The sequence below is a fragment of the Papio anubis genome, chromosome 1, assembly GCF_008728515.1.
Source record: "Papio anubis isolate 15944 chromosome 1, Panubis1.0, whole genome shotgun sequence".
NCBI lineage: Eukaryota > Metazoa > Chordata > Mammalia > Primates > Cercopithecidae > Papio > Papio anubis.
Window position 1 is genome coordinate 68,330,143 of NC_044976.1, and position 15,979 is coordinate 68,346,121.

Here is a 15,979-nt window from a genome sequence, read left to right on the forward strand (position 1 = left end):
CCAGTTTCTCTTCTTGCAAAGGCATTAATCCCATCATGAGGGCCCCACCCTTATAACTTTATCCAACTCTAAATTATCTCCCTAAGGCCCATCTCCAAATACCATCACATTGGGGGTTAACACTTCAACATATGAATTTTGGAGGGAAGCGTTCAGTCCATAACATATATCTTTTAAACTTACAACATCTATTCTTAGGAGATGAGGTGTTTGAAATTGTTTCCATGCTTTGTGACAGAGTCCTGAAGAATAAACTGTTTTGAATCATAGTAGTTGGTTTTCAAGTCAAAGAACTTAGAGCAGTTTAAAAAAGAAAAGAAAAAAAAAAAAGTAATGCATTTGCCAGAGTAATAAAGGCATCTTCACATTTGCACAAAGTTATTGAGAAAAGTACAAAGAAATGATCAAATGGAATTTCATTGATGATCGTATAAGATTTCAGTTAAAGCACAAAACCACTAATGATATCAATTTAAGAGCCATCCTCCTTCACTGCCTACTTCCTCCTCTACTTCCTTCCCCAGCATTTCAGAATTGTGACTGTTTATGTGCTGTGAACAAATATTATTTGCAGTACTTACTCCTGCATGCATGAAATGTTTCCATATTTTTCATTAGTTAAGAAATCTTTCAGTCTCCCAATGTGGAACATATAGTGTCTTTTTTAAAAATTAGTCTTTGCTAATGAATGAAGCTATTCTCTACTCATGGGTTGCAGATCTGTTGACTAAAAAATACTTTAAACAATATATCACATTTGGGTGATATTTTTCTCCAATAATCTAATGTAATTTTTTTGCAAATTTTATTTTCAAGCGTCTAATCAACTTTCTAAATAGTGAAAAGGAAAGCAAAGGTTTCTAGTTGTTTTAGATAGCTGGGAAAATTTGGTTCAAATGAAAAGTTTATTATCTGTATGATAATGATAGCTGCTTAAAATCACTCAACATTTCAGAGGTAAAATCTAGATATTTACATTTCTAATGAATGCTGTTTTTGTCATACTTCTGGATTCAGCATAGGCTGTGAGATTTAGTACTAAAACGGGGTGTGTTTTATTTAGAAAACAGTATAGAAAAGAATTAGTCTGACTGAAGTTTGCAAATTTCCTACTATTATTTAGAAGCAGCCCAAGCAACTTATCTAATGTTAAAAAGAAAATTAAGAATAGAACCTAAAACTTGATTCCTAGCCTAAATTAAATGAAATTGATTGTAGAATCTCTGAAAATGAGTATAAAAGCAAAAGTTACTTAACATTTACTATGTGCCCATTCTAAGTGTTTTACATGTATTAATTCTTTTATGTGTATTTAGGCATTATGACACATGATTAAGTACTGCTGTCACCTGCTTTTGCTCAGTAATGAAACTGAGGTACACAGTGATTAAGTAACTAGTAATTATTAGGGTCTAGACTCCAATCCCAGCTGCCTGGCTGCAGTTGGGTGTCTACTTTGGATTATACTGGCATTTTAGGCAGTGAATATTTAAGCAGCTCATCTTTGGCAAACAAGTCAATCTCTCTCTCTCTCTCTCTCTGTCTCTCTCCCTCTCTCCCTCTCTCTCCCTCTCTCCCTCTCTCTCTCTCTGTCTCTCTCACTCCCTCTTCCTCCTTCCTTTCCTCCCTGCCTCTGCCACCCTCCCTCTCTCTCTTATATTCCTCTCTACTTCTCTACTAAATCTTTGTTAATACAACAACAGTTCTTCAGAGTCATCTGAAATTTACCTCCCCCACATCTTACTAAACAATTTTACATTCTGTTGAATAGAAGGCAGTTTTATTTTATGAAACAACTGATCTTAACAAGGGAATATCGCAGGACAACTTTTACAGGTTTCAGAAATAGATTGTTCAAGATGTGTTTTTGTTTTTCAGGGTTCTCTACCTCATAACAGGCCACTTTAATGGAATGTGATATCTATTCCATTTAGCATTCAGGGGTTTAGCATATATTTAATCTTCATTGAAACTCTATATGTTAGATGTTATCAACCAATTTTATAGGTGAGAAAACAGGGGTTAATAGTAGATAAAGGTCACTCAACTATTAAGTATCTACACTAGAATTGGAACTCACACCTGTCTAAATATTTTCCACTGAATTACATTACTTCTGTTAAGAATTAAAAGTGAATTAAGAAGGTGAAGCCCAAAGCCAGTTATTTTTATATTTATTATCATCTACATTCATCATAGATTAATTATATCTAATGGTCACCACTGATGTTAAAGTGAAATTATAAATTATCTATGTAGTATATTCACAATCTTTCTTCCATATTAGCTAGGTAATTGAGGGTTAATGATACAGTAATATTTTTCCCATCCAAGAGCAACTCATGAACATGAAACTAAAGTAGAGAAAACTGTACAGAATATTTTTAGAAACTGAAGTCAATAGTGTTGATTTCAAACATGATTATTCCCAGTAGCATCATTCATTCTGAAGCATATGTGACCTAAACAACTATTGTAATATTTGTATGTCATTTAGTATTTATTGACATGTCTATTTTATGTGTTTAAATGATACTCTTGATAGATTTGGAAAGGTTTTATTTAAATCCTTGCAACTTATTGTGTGGCCCCTGCACTGGCAGCATCTCATTATCTAGGAGCTGGTTGTGAATGCAGGACCCGGGCCTCACCCCAAACCATTCAATCATAATCTGCATTTTATTAAGTTCTCCTTGTGACTGGCATGCACACTGAAGTTGGGGAAACACTACTTTAAAGTACTTCACACATTCTTTGCAACTTATTTTTAATTTCCACAATTATAAAAATAAAACATCTAAAAAAATAATGGTAACCTTTGGTCTATTTTTTGACTTCATTACAAAATGTCAGTGGTAATCTGATTAAGTGCGATAACTGTTTTAATACAGGATTTTGTATTAAAACATCTTAAATGATTTTTAACAAAATAGTGACCAATAAAGTCAGCTGGAATTGTAGGTTATGAGTTTGAATCTTTGGAATTTCAGAGATCATTGAGGAATATGTGTTTTGCACCTGAAAGCTCTTCGTTGCAACCCAAAGATGTAAAATACTTTCAGGCTCTAAATTATTCATTCCTTATTGCCCATGGTGCAGTAAAAATGTCTTTTTAATATAGGAATTCTTTGCTCTGCAGAGTAGTGCGGGACTGTATAGAAATCACCAAATAATGGTGGGCGCCTGTAATCCCAGCTACTTGGAAGGCTGAGGAAGGAGAATCGCTTGAACCCAGGAGGCGGAGATTGCAGTGAGCCGAGATCATGACACTGCACTCCAACCTGGGCACAGAGCAAGATTTAGTCAAAAAAAAGAAAAAGAAAGAAAGAGAGAGAGAGAAAAAGATGAAGGGAGGGAGGGAGGAAGGGAGGAAGGGAGGGAGGGAGGGAGGGAAGGAAGGAAGGAAGGAAAGGAAGGAATCACCAATCTGTATTTTTCCTACTGAATTATCAACACTCAACACAGACTAGTTTTGATCACTGATGTGTATGGCATTTCCCACACCAAGCAATTCTCCAGTTCTCTGTGGACACCAGCTGGGTGCCCTACAATTTAACTCAATTTTGACACATCTACCTGAAGTTAGAATCAGATCCCACAGGTTCAGGGCTCAGTCCTACAAAACTATCCCCCCTCTTCAGATGCCAACCACAAGTCCAGGCCTCCTGTACGTCTGACTGACCACCTACAAATTGGGGCTTCCTATCACTCCCTCTTGAGGCTCAATCACTTGCTAGAATGGCTCACAGAAATCAGGAAAACACATTAACCATTTTATTATAAAGGATATTACAAAGGATACAAATGAGCAGCCACATGAACAGGTACAAAAGGAAAGGTGTGTGAGAAGGAAGGGATGCTTCCATGTCCTTGCTGGGTGTGCCACCTGCCCAGCACTTCCGTGTGTTTGGCAACATGAAAGCTTTCCAAGCCTTGATCTTTTGGGTTTTTATGGAGTCTTCATTATATTGGGCTGATGGATCACATCATTGTCCATTGCTGATCAACTCAACCTTCAACCTCTCTCCCCTCCCCAGAGGTCAGGGGGTGAGACTGAAAGTTCCAACTCTAATCACAAAGTGGTTCCCTTGGCAACCAGCCCCCATTCTGAGGCTATACCAGAGCCCTTAGCCATAAGTCATTTCATTAACATACAGAAAGACGCTTATCACTTTGGCAATTCCAAGGGTTTTAGGAGTTCTGTGCCAAGAACTGGATGAAGGTCAAATATGTATTTCTTATTATAAATCACAATATTTCACAGGGATAGTAAAAATTACCATGCAATCTGAAACTGTGCAAAACAGTCTTAATAATCAATGGGAAACATTATGATTGTTCTTACAAAAGGTCTTTTAACCCTTTTGTCCAGGCATTAAATACTGTTAATGTAGTTTACAAATATATAGGAAAATGAAAAAACTGGTAAAACTAATAGTTATTTTTGTATATGGTAATATTAAACATTAGAAACATTGAGAATTAAGGCTTATTTTAATTTAAAAAAAATATCAAGGTTAGGTTGAACAATGCTTGCCTTCTTTTCATGATATGTTGTTAAACAGTGTGAATATCTTTTCTGTGCATTAGTGAATTGTCATTTTCCTTTTAAGTTTAGATCCACTTCCAAATTTTATCTTTTGTGCTTTCAGTGTCATGAGATATCTCTGAAAGTTCCTTTTATGTGAGGTTTATTGCCAGCAACTTCCTCTGGGACATCTTCGTTCTTTTCATCACACTTTCCTCATTTATGTATATAATTTTGCCTTCACTAAGTCCTCTGGAAGCTTATCTAGAGTCTTTCTAGTAGTAGCAGTGTCAGCATTTCCATGGGCAGCAATTTTTTCTATTATTCCATTTACATTAGATTCAACTTTATTTTGTACAATATGCTTGTATTAGTCAGGGTTCTCATAGGGGAACAGAACTAATAGGAGATATATGTGTGTGTGTGTGTGTGTGTATACACATATATATAAGCTTAAGTATTAACACGATCACAGGGTCCCACAATAGGCTGTCAGCAAGCTGAGGAGCAAGGAAGCCAGTCCTAGTCCCCAAACTGAAGAACTTGGAGGGCAGGAAGCATCCAGCACTGGAGAAAAATGTAGGCTGGGAGGCTAGGCCCATCTCACCTTTTCACATTTTTCTGCCTGCTTTACATTCGCTGGAAGCTGATTAGATTGTTCCCACCAGATTAAGGGTGGATCTGCCTTCCCCAGCCCACTGACTCAAATGTTAATTTATTTTGGCAACACCCACACAGACACACCCAGGATTTATACTTTGTATCCCTCAGTCCAATCAAGTTCACATTCAGTATTAACCATCACAGTACTAAAAGTTTATTCTATGCTGTATGCATATTACCTATTGTTACTTTCTGCCATGATGCTTGAATGTTTTAAACTGTATATTTCATGTCATATTTCATCTAGAACACAGGTAAAGAAACTTCATGATCACCAGTTGTAGCATGAATAGCCTATTCAAAAGTCTGTGTAAGATAATACACTTTAAAAGTTGAAATAACTCCTTGGTCTATAGGCTGGATTAATGACGTTGTCCTTGGTGATACAAAACAAATTTTCACATTTTAATTTCAATCTCCAAGAGAATTAGGGTGACCAAGAGCATTATCCAATAGTTGTAGTGCTTTAATGGTTAAATTATTTGGTGTATAGTATCTGTCTACTGCTGAGAGACAGGAAGGCAACACATATTTTGCTGTCTGTGTTGCCAAATAACAGATGGGCAATGACCAATCCTTGACAGACTTTGAAGGAAGTGATGTGACCGGTTACTGATCACAATGTGCATCTATTTTCACATTGTGATATGTGGACTGAAGAAACTGAGATGCAGTTACTCAGTTAAGGTAACTGAAATTTGAGCCAGGTTGTTGGGAGACTAATGTTGTTTAATAAAACATGACATCTGAAATGTGCACACATTGGAATTGTGCAAGGTGACAACCACCAAGACTAACTACAATACATGTTTTTATAAAAAAGAAAAAAGAGAGAGAAACCTTAATCATATAATTTTCATTAAATACCTTCTCTAACTTCTGCCTCTGAACATAAATCTGTAATTTTTATTTTAAAAAATTCCTAGTATTTATGACTCCCTGCTGAGTACACAACCCCAAACTATTGATAGAGACTTTTATGCAATTCTAAAAAATTTATTGACTGCATTATATATGTAAGACCCAGTACTAGACTTCTTTTTTTTTTTTTTTTTTTTTTTTGAGAAACAAACTCTGTTACTAGATCTCTCACACATATGGATTCCTGCCCCCGCAAACACACATCCACAGAGTAACACAGTTGTGTACACTTGGCATCCCAGGAACATAACCATCCCTGCATAGGAGGGGCCTCAAAGGATGTTGAAACAAATGTAACCAGTTTGCTGATAATAAGAGCAAAAATGTGCTGAACATGTATTTTATGACAGGTGCTGTGCTACGTTCTTAACATTTCATTTTAGAGCAACTGCACAAGGCAGGCATTATTAGTATCCTCACTGTAAATATAAAGAATCACTGGCTTAGAGAGAATTTCTATGATGTGTCAATATAAAAGGAAAAATTTTTACTTAAGCAACACTTTCCTAAGAGCTGTTACCCAAAATTGAATGCTGTGTTTCACCACAACTGGTTCTAACCAGCTGAATCTGTTAACGTGATGAAGTTTGAATGACCCTGGTCAGAATCAGACTGGTCCTAATTGCATTAGATTTTCTCCTGACCCATGGGCAATAGTACTTGATTTGCATAGCTGCACACAGACTTGTGCACTCATCCCACCTTCTCCATAATGCAAATTTTCAACCCTTAGTGAGTATAATCATCATGACCCACTATCACCAGCCCTCCTTTTGTCACTGATTTTTTTCTCCTCAGCATGCTACTCAGTGAATTTCTTCTCTCATGTATTCCCTTGCCTGTCAGACAAATAAAATCTGCTTTGTTTTTTGAGCTGTGGTGGTCTGTGTTTAATTTATTGATACCCAAGATAATACAGTTAGTAAGTTACAAAGCTGGAACACGAATCCATTCTAACTGACTTCAACCCATATGCTTAATTTCTGTGTTCAATTGTTAAATAAATAATAGAAGGAAACAGCATTCAAGCTAACTAGTTTTAACATAAAAAAAGGATGCTGACCAGGTACAGTGGCTCACGCCTGTAATGCCAGCACTTTGGGAGGCTGAGGATTACTTGAGGTCAGGAGTTTGAGACCAGCCTGGCTAACATGGTGAAACCCCATCTCTACTAAAAATACATAAATTAGCCTGGTGTGGTGGCGGGAGCCTGTAATCCCAGTTACTCAGGAGGCTGAGACAGGAGCATCACTTGAACCCAGGAAGTGGAGGTTGCAGTGAGCTGAGATTGTGCCACTGCATTCTAGCCTGGACGACAGAACAAGATTCTGTCTCAACAACAACAACAAAAAAAAAGGATGCTAATTCTACAAACTTACTCCACCTAACTCAAATTCATTTTTCCCTTTACATTGGTAGAATCTTCACCCCGGGGGTTCCTTCCTATTATAATAATATAATAGGAATAGTAAGAACAGTGTAGTAATAATTTCAACAACACCAACACCAGCTGCAGTGTATCTGGTGCTTACTCTGTGCCAGGCCCTTTTTTCCCAGCTATCTCAAACTGGGCATTGAAGTGTCTTGTTGCCTTGTGATAACTTCGATGTACATCCATACGATTCCTTTCTGTAGATCTGGAGTAAAGCCAGCTAAGTATGGACTGGTCGGGATTGTGACAAACTGGAGGCAAACTGAAGAACTGTGCCCATTTGAAGGCAGCAACTATTAATCCACTTCCATTACTCATCATGGAAGAGTACAGACCCAGTATTGACAGATCTTTCTCTTTTTCAAGAGGCATCAAAAATCTGGGTCATTATGTAAAATTTTAAATACTTAAATAATTTAACACTTTCTAAAATACCACTGTATAAATCAAACAAAACACATCTGCAGGCTGAAATGAGCCCTGTCCATAGAACCTGCTAAGAGGCAGGATAATACAGTGAATCTCTACTGTCTGCATTTAATTCCCAGGGTTATTTTGTGTGACCTTGAAGAAGTTAGCCCCTTTAAGCTTCAACTTTCTTATGTGTAGAATGGGCTTTAAAATATTACACATCTTAAGGAGTTTTTATGAGGAATTGTTTTTTTTTTTTCTTTACTCTCTAAAATGCTTAATAAAATGCCTAACATTTTATCAATGTTTTTCTTTTTATTGTTTCTCCCAACTCAATCATCCCCTGGTCCTGCCTTCTCTACCCTTCTCCTTACCCCATGACAGTTATATTCACTTGTTCCAAGGATACACACTCTGAACATCTGGCTAAAAGAACACCTAAGTTGTAAACAAATGAAAAATTATTTTGTTGTTTTCAATGGCTATTAAATAACAGATAAATTTAGAAAGGGAAAAAATAAACTATATTTATTTTACCAAGTTAAACCACTTATTTGATGGTATTAAATCATTTGAACTGGTAAATTAATTTATATAATATTATGTTGTCAACACATGAATAATTTTTATTTTGGTGAATTTGGGATATGTGGCTTTTTCAGAACGTTTTGCCATCTAAACTTTTAAAATGTCTAACTAATGTATTTAACTTTTCAGTTTATCTTTATTAGAAGAATTTGACTGTAGCTGTAATGAACTGGAGTCATTACCTTCTACTATTGGCTACCTTCATAGTCTTCGGACATTAGCAGTTGATGAGAATTTCCTTCCAGAATTACCCAGAGAAGTGAGAAATATACTTGTTTTCTATTTATTAACTTTTAATTAATCTGTTTTGGAATAAAATCTTAATGGGTAGAATAGCAGTGTAGATTCATGAGTTAAGCTGTGAATAATATTGGAATTATCTATATATATATTTGCTAATTATTCTATTTTAAATGGCAAGTTCTTATATTTGACCCAGAAAATGCATTTGACTTAAATCTCACATGCAAATAAAAGTAAGAAAATATAAGTCAATTCATGCTAAGAAATATCATTTAAAGTCACTTAATTTCTATCTTTTGGTTTTCAGAATAGTTATAAATAATATTTTGGAGTAATTACATTTTTATTTCTGTAGCAAACTTTTTAAATGTACATATGCTTTTTAAGGTATCATGTTGCATTATAATATTAGTTTAACTTCCGAATCCACCAAGAGATTCTGTTAATTTTTACATCTAAGTGGTACATTACTTACTAATATCAAAAAACTATGAAGTATATATTTTTAATTTACTTTGTGCTCAAGTTTGCTGTATGTGAAGTACATTTTCAATTGAGCATTTTCTACTAAACACTCTTATGATGATACAACAATAAACAATACATAATTATTTTAGAGCCAAAATATGTTATTAAAAATAACAAAAAACACTGTAATGTGAAGCAAAACTAAGTTTGCCTAGGAAATGTCAACAATATTGTATTTTTTGAGTGTGTATGATCTTCTGTTATAAACAAAGATGTATTAGTACTCATTTCGACAGACAAAATTATATGATATATGAAAACACTAATGTTAGCAAGTATTTTAAGCATAAAATTATAAAGAAAATTCTTCATTTTTAATATGTAAAAGAAAATCTAGTATAAATTGCCTTAATATCTAAAAGAATTTATATAATATACATATATTTTAAAGAGATACATTATAAAAATAAAACAATGCACATATTAAAAGAAAGTTAAAAATAAGAAAATCTATTACTTAAATTGTTTTAAAAATGAGAAATTTTAATATTAAAAATAGTATTGTGCTCTGATTTTTTTAACCTATTTTATTTTGTTACCTACAGATTGGAAGTTGTAAGAATGTAACAGTCATGTCTCTACGCTCCAACAAATTAGAATTTCTTCCTGAAGAGATTGGACAGATGCAGAAACTAAGAGTCTTAAATTTGAGTGACAACAGGTATTTTTACAACATTTCACAATCATATATTAGTTATTTGCTGAAAGCAAATTATAGTTTTTTTGCCTATAGTTTTGATAGCATTTTCTGCCTTTCATAGTATATGGAATGCAAATACTGATACTTTCTTTAAAATAGCAGAAGGTAAATTATTTTTTAAACCAGGTATTTCAAAATTATGTTATTTGATTATATCAAAAGCATATGTAATGTATTAAAATTATATAAATATGAATCACACAAATTTATACACAAAAGTCTTCCCATATGCAGAAAGCATAATAATATGAAGACATGGAAAATAACTATAATAAAAATATATAAAATATATTAATAAAAATGTGCATATGTATGTATGTATGTATGCACACATATGTGTTTTCATGTCCATATTTTGGTCTCCAACAAATTAACTGGGCAATGTGTATATTTTCAATTCCATCAAAGTGCTAGTAAGAATACTGACAATGAAATGGCTATTTAGTCATGTTTAGAGCAGGATGAACAAGGAAAGGATAGATCCTTTACTTCTAATAATGGCATTATATTGATAGATGAGTAAAAAGAAAAAGTGCAAACCTCAATTCGTCTTTGTTTCCACCTACTCTATAAAAGATAATTATCCTCAAATAGGAAAGGATAAAAACAAATATTGACTAGAGATAACTGCTAAGAAAATAAAATGATCACTATGTTTTCAATAAGTTTCAGCCAGACAATTGATAATACAAGGGACTGAGAGAACTTGCAATGAAGTGATCAAAGATTAGCTTTTATGGAATCACAAGAATAATCAGATTTTGGAAGTTTCAGGATAAGCATTGGAATTCTCATTTTTTTCTTAGTTTAAGGAAAAATGTGAATTTCAAAGCTTCACTTACTGGTTAATAATATTCCCACATAAGGGAATAAAACATTTTATTTAAAAGTTTGGAATTTTATTTATAGTATCGGGGGCAAGGAAGCACCAAAGCTTTATGCATCAGAGCAAGTCACGTCAAACCAACCTTGCTTCCTCTTCCGACTGTGTTACTATCCTGGAAAAATGAGGAAAATGTATTGAAAGTTGTTTCTGACTTTTGGCAAGACATTTTTAAAAATCTCTAATTATATTCGTATAAATAAGATTAGGAAATTCTTGGTATTATGAATGAAAATAATTCATTCATAATATGCAGAATATACTTAGCAAATATTGTCAATGATCAATTAATTAGAAGTTCTATTAATACTTTGAACATACTTATTCAACAACTGTAGCAGACTTGAGTTCACCTGCAATGAGCCAGACACACTGCTAGGTGCTGGGGCAAAATTTATGAATAATACATAGAGGAGCTCACAATATCAGAAGTTTAAAATAACTTCATCAGGACAGAAATATAAGCTTAAGTTATGTCCTAGTACAGTTGCTGGAACATACTCTGGAGCCAAATTAGTATTTTTAAATTAATAAATCAATCAGTAAATCAAGCAGAGGTGAAAATCAATATTCAGCTAAAGTTAAGGCCAAAGTTAAATATTACCACCAGAGAAGGAACTGTTTGGAGAAAAGATTAAATAAGAAATGTCATCCAAAAGTAATGATTATTATAATTTCATATTTAAAATGTAATAGATTTTTAAAGTTTGACATTGTAGTTAGGAACAGTGATTCCTCTGCCTTGTCAGCTGCAAGATTGCTCCTGTTGTCAATGTACTGCACATTTATGTTACCAAATAAGAGCTCACTTGAAATAGAGATCACTGGAAAAGGAAAGAAAAACAAGGGTACCTTGTCTTTTTCTAGCAGTTCCTTCATATTCTACATTTATGACTGGATTGATGATGATATTATGGATGTTGTTTACATGATTCTGGATAGTTTTGAACTCATGTAATTTCAGTGCAGGAGAATTGACATTCTGCTTTTAATGTAGCCCATACAATGTAAGAAACTCTCCCAATAAGATCTTACTTCACGATTTCTGGCTTGAGTGAATTGAAATAACTTTTAGTTAGGAATAACTTTTATGGGTAATTTGGCTTAAAGTTATAAATGTTACTGTAACAATTATATAAAAAAGACTTGTGATATAATTTAATAACAGTTATTCTTCATATTCATGTTTATATTTTATAAATATTTATTAGCTCAGAAAGGTTATTATATTTTTTCTAAAGTTATATAATGCACAGTTTTAATATTTTTATTGCCTTTCAATCTCTTTTCATATTTATTAGATTTTTAAGAAGTGTTTAACTGCTTTTGCACATAAAATTAACTACAAAATTAATTTTTAATTACTGTAGGATTGCCCACTTCCATTATCAAAATAAATTTATTTGTCTATTGGCTGACAGAATGCTAATACATTAAAGACAAGAAAATTTTCCTTCTATATTATATCTAAAATGTTTATCTGTATTCAAAAGTGAATATCCAGAAGTTAGTAATAAGTCTCATTGGCATGCCTTGTTTGTACTACTTGCTTTGCTAGCTAGCTTTGATGGTAACCCATGTGATCACAATGTATTGATCATGCACAATTTGAAGGATATCAGATAGTGTGAAGTATTTTGGCCCTCCAAAGGCTGAAGCCAAAGCTAAATATATAATTTTGATTGAATACCAAGGCTAATATCAAGCTATACATCTTAGAAATGCTAATTTTTTAAAGATTACCCCCTTTGAATATCTACTACACATTGCATGAAGGTCAAAAGAACATTCTTGCTGAAGGTCAACATACTATTGGGAGCTGTATGTTCCTTTAGAAGTAAAACAAGCATGGCCCTTTGCCCTCATGGAGCCTACAGTTTTGGAGGGATAGCAAAGAGTAAGCAAATTATCACAAAATAAATGTGTAATTAAAAACTGCAATGTGTTCCATGAAAGAAAATACAAGGTGCTTTGAAACCAGATTGAGGGAAGTAATTTAAATGAGGAGTCAAGAAAAGCCTCTTTGAGAGGACGGTATTTAAGCTAAGAATGAATGGATATGTGGGGTTCAGTAAAGTGAAGTATGGGAGAGAGTGTTCCAAAGAAAAAAGCAGGCTGATAGAGCCAGTTGTCCTGATGGGACTGAGTCAGGAAAAGAGTTGCAGATAAATTTCTGGAGGGTTTTTTAGGGGCCAGACCTTTTAAGCTCTAACCATACATGTTAACCATTTTTTATTTTTATTCAGATATAATGGAAGTATTTGAAGGGTTGTAAATAGGATATTTTCATTTTTTAAAATATTGTTCAGGCTGCTCAGTGGAAAACGGATTCGAGAAAAGAATGAAACCAACAAGTTAGAGTATGTTAAATAACTCTTAGAAATGAACTTTTATCCATCTTTACCCATGCTATTAGACTTTTTGTATTTTTGCAGATTGAAGAACTTACCATTCTCATTTACCAAACTTAAAGAGCTTGCAGCTTTGTGGCTTTCTGACAATCAGGTAAAAGGTTTTATTGCCTGATTTGTTTATTAAGATGAACTATAATTGAAAATTTGAATTACTAATTTATTCCCCATAGATACCTTTGACAGCCACTACAAAATGTAGGTTGTTTTTGTCCCCTGAAAGAGAGATTTTTGTAAAGATAGCAATTCAAACATTGCTGAAGTCAAAACAGTACTGTAAGCCCCACCCTCCTTAAATACTTCTATTTAACATCTACTTCATTCTCTGAGATCTAATACACAAAATGATCATTTTTACAGCTTTTTAACCTCTAGGTGGTACATGTATGTCCTTAGAGGATGTACTTTAATTATATCTCTGAAGGTAAAGTATAAGAAATTGTTACCACAATCCCCACAACAGGGAATTATTATCCTCTGTGTTTCTTTTTCTTCTTATCCTTTTAATTATAATCAACTTAATTCAAAAACTTCATTCAAGAAATTTGAAACATCAGGCCAGGCGCAGTGGCTCATGCTGTAATCTCAACACTTTGGGAGGCTGAGGCACACAGATCACTTGAGGTCAGGAGTTCAAGACCAGCCTGACCAATGTGGTGAAACCCTGCCTCTACTAAAAATACAAAATTAGCCAGACACAGTGGTGCATGCCTGTAATCTCAGCTACTTGGGAGGCTGAGGCAGGAGAATCGCTCGAACCCAGGGGGCACAGGTTGCAGTGAGCCTAAATCACACCACTGCACTCCAGCCTGGGCGACAGAGTGAGACTCTGTCTCAGAAAAAAAAAAAAAAAAAGGAATTTGCAATATCTTTTTGGCAACTATTAGTATTTTCTATAAAATTGTTTTGATATTATTTTTTATCCTCTTGAAAACATATATTTTAATTGAATCAGTAATATTGCATTAGTAAATAATTTTATTAACTGGAAAGTAACAAGAAATCATTGAAGGTTTCTGATTTACCTACAGAAGAACTAATGATAGACAATTTTTATACAGTTTATTGGTCCTCTTTTCTCTTGTGATCCTTAAATTTTGATACACCTATCCTCAACTATGAATGGCTAAATGAAAACAATTCATCTTGGATTTAGTTCGTCATTTTCTGAGCATAAAAGTAGCATTACTGGTACGTGAATTATTCATACTTACAGTCATTGGACACTTTTGTGGAAAATTTAAAATAACCTTTACAAATTATAAAATGTAAATATAAGAATATTGTTTGTGTTCCTACAGTAATTACAGCATTTGCTTCCATCTACTGAGTCAAAAATTAGTAATTCAAATTCAAATCTATCAATAAACTGTAGATTTTTCAAGGTATCAATATATCATCATAAATAATTTCTGGAATCAATGTGAACTATGCTAATGTAATAGTATATTCCACAATATTGCATTGTGGGAAAAAAATATGATTTATTATTCTTATGGGAGAATGAACAGAGCAGTGACTGCATCATTTAACTTTTATTTAGAACATTAATGTAATGTGGTTATGATTCAGTTTCATAAGACAAACTGATGTCAAAAATCCCCTTTGTGTTTCACTCCTATTAATATCATTAAATAAGCAGATTTTTAGTATATTAGATAATATTATTTCCAATATATTTCTGACATGGAATGTAAGAGTTCTAGAATACCCCTTCAAAATGAATATTTCTGAAATCAAATTAATAACAGAATGAAATATGCACAGAGGTCAATATATTATGATATATATTAGGTACAAGTACAGTTGCTTATCTATAAAGTGGACTCTGTCTTTGGCTATAAAAATATCTCTTATAAATAAATGAATGCTGTTTTAACCTAATTAAATTCATAGATGATCTTGCATAGCATAAATTTGATAGCAAATTCCATTTGTCTTTCTAGGGCAACAATCCATGAAAATGAATAGGCATATAGAACCATACCAAAACCTTACTTAGTTGAAACAATTTAACACATTTTGAACTCTTCAGGATTAAATCTGACATTGCTCAGTTGAATAGGTTTTGGTAAGTTTTGTAAAAGGGTATACTAAAGAAGAAGAAAACTTTATTATGAAAATCTTAGGATATGAAAATATTCCTCAGTAATAGTGTTATTTCATGTTGTAATTTCTTATTTTATTTCCTTTTTTTTCACTTTTTTTCCCCAATGTTTATCTGGGTGAGACCAGACTATTGACTGTTATATATTTGCAATTGTATTCATCTAAGTTGTATGTTCTTTGCTTCTAGTCCAAAGCCCTTATCCCTTTACAAACAGAAGCCCATCCAGAAACAAAGCAAAGAGTATTGACTAACTACATGTTTCCCCAGCAGCCTCGTGGTGATGAAGGTAAATTGTCAGTAGAAATTTCTTCTCTACTTATAATGATTATGGATAGAAATGACTAATTTTATTCGAATCTCTGGCCAGGAGTACTGGCACATGGACAAGCCTATAAAGATAATTACATGATACACAAATATCATTTGGGGATATACTTTAAGCATAAGTCTTGTTTTCTACTCTATTTTAGGTAAGCTTCCAAAACAAAACTCTTCATCTTTATATCTTACATAAAAATATTGTTGATTTTTAGGAGCAACTATTTCTCTTTATGGATTGCA

The 15,979-nt window shown here is 33.4% G+C and overlaps 1 protein-coding gene across 9 annotated transcripts in view; it reads left to right on the top strand.

Moving 5' to 3' along the window:
• The window catches only part of LRRC7 (leucine rich repeat containing 7), a 553,086-nt gene that overhangs the window by 429,239 nt on the left and 107,868 nt on the right, over nucleotides 1–15,979 (top strand). For 8 of the 9 annotated variants that reach the window (XM_017962453.3, XM_017962449.2, XM_021942826.2 and 5 more), the window contains 4 exons: nucleotides 8,673–8,802; nucleotides 9,860–9,975; nucleotides 13,333–13,402; nucleotides 15,605–15,704. In XM_017962453.3, the coding sequence (XP_017817942.1) occupies nucleotides 8,673–8,802; nucleotides 9,860–9,975; nucleotides 13,333–13,402; nucleotides 15,605–15,704 (416 nt within the window). The remainder of the gene's footprint in view (nucleotides 1–8,672; nucleotides 8,803–9,859; nucleotides 9,976–13,332; nucleotides 13,403–15,604; nucleotides 15,705–15,979) is intronic. The other variant, XM_031669734.1, reaches the window with a different exon arrangement.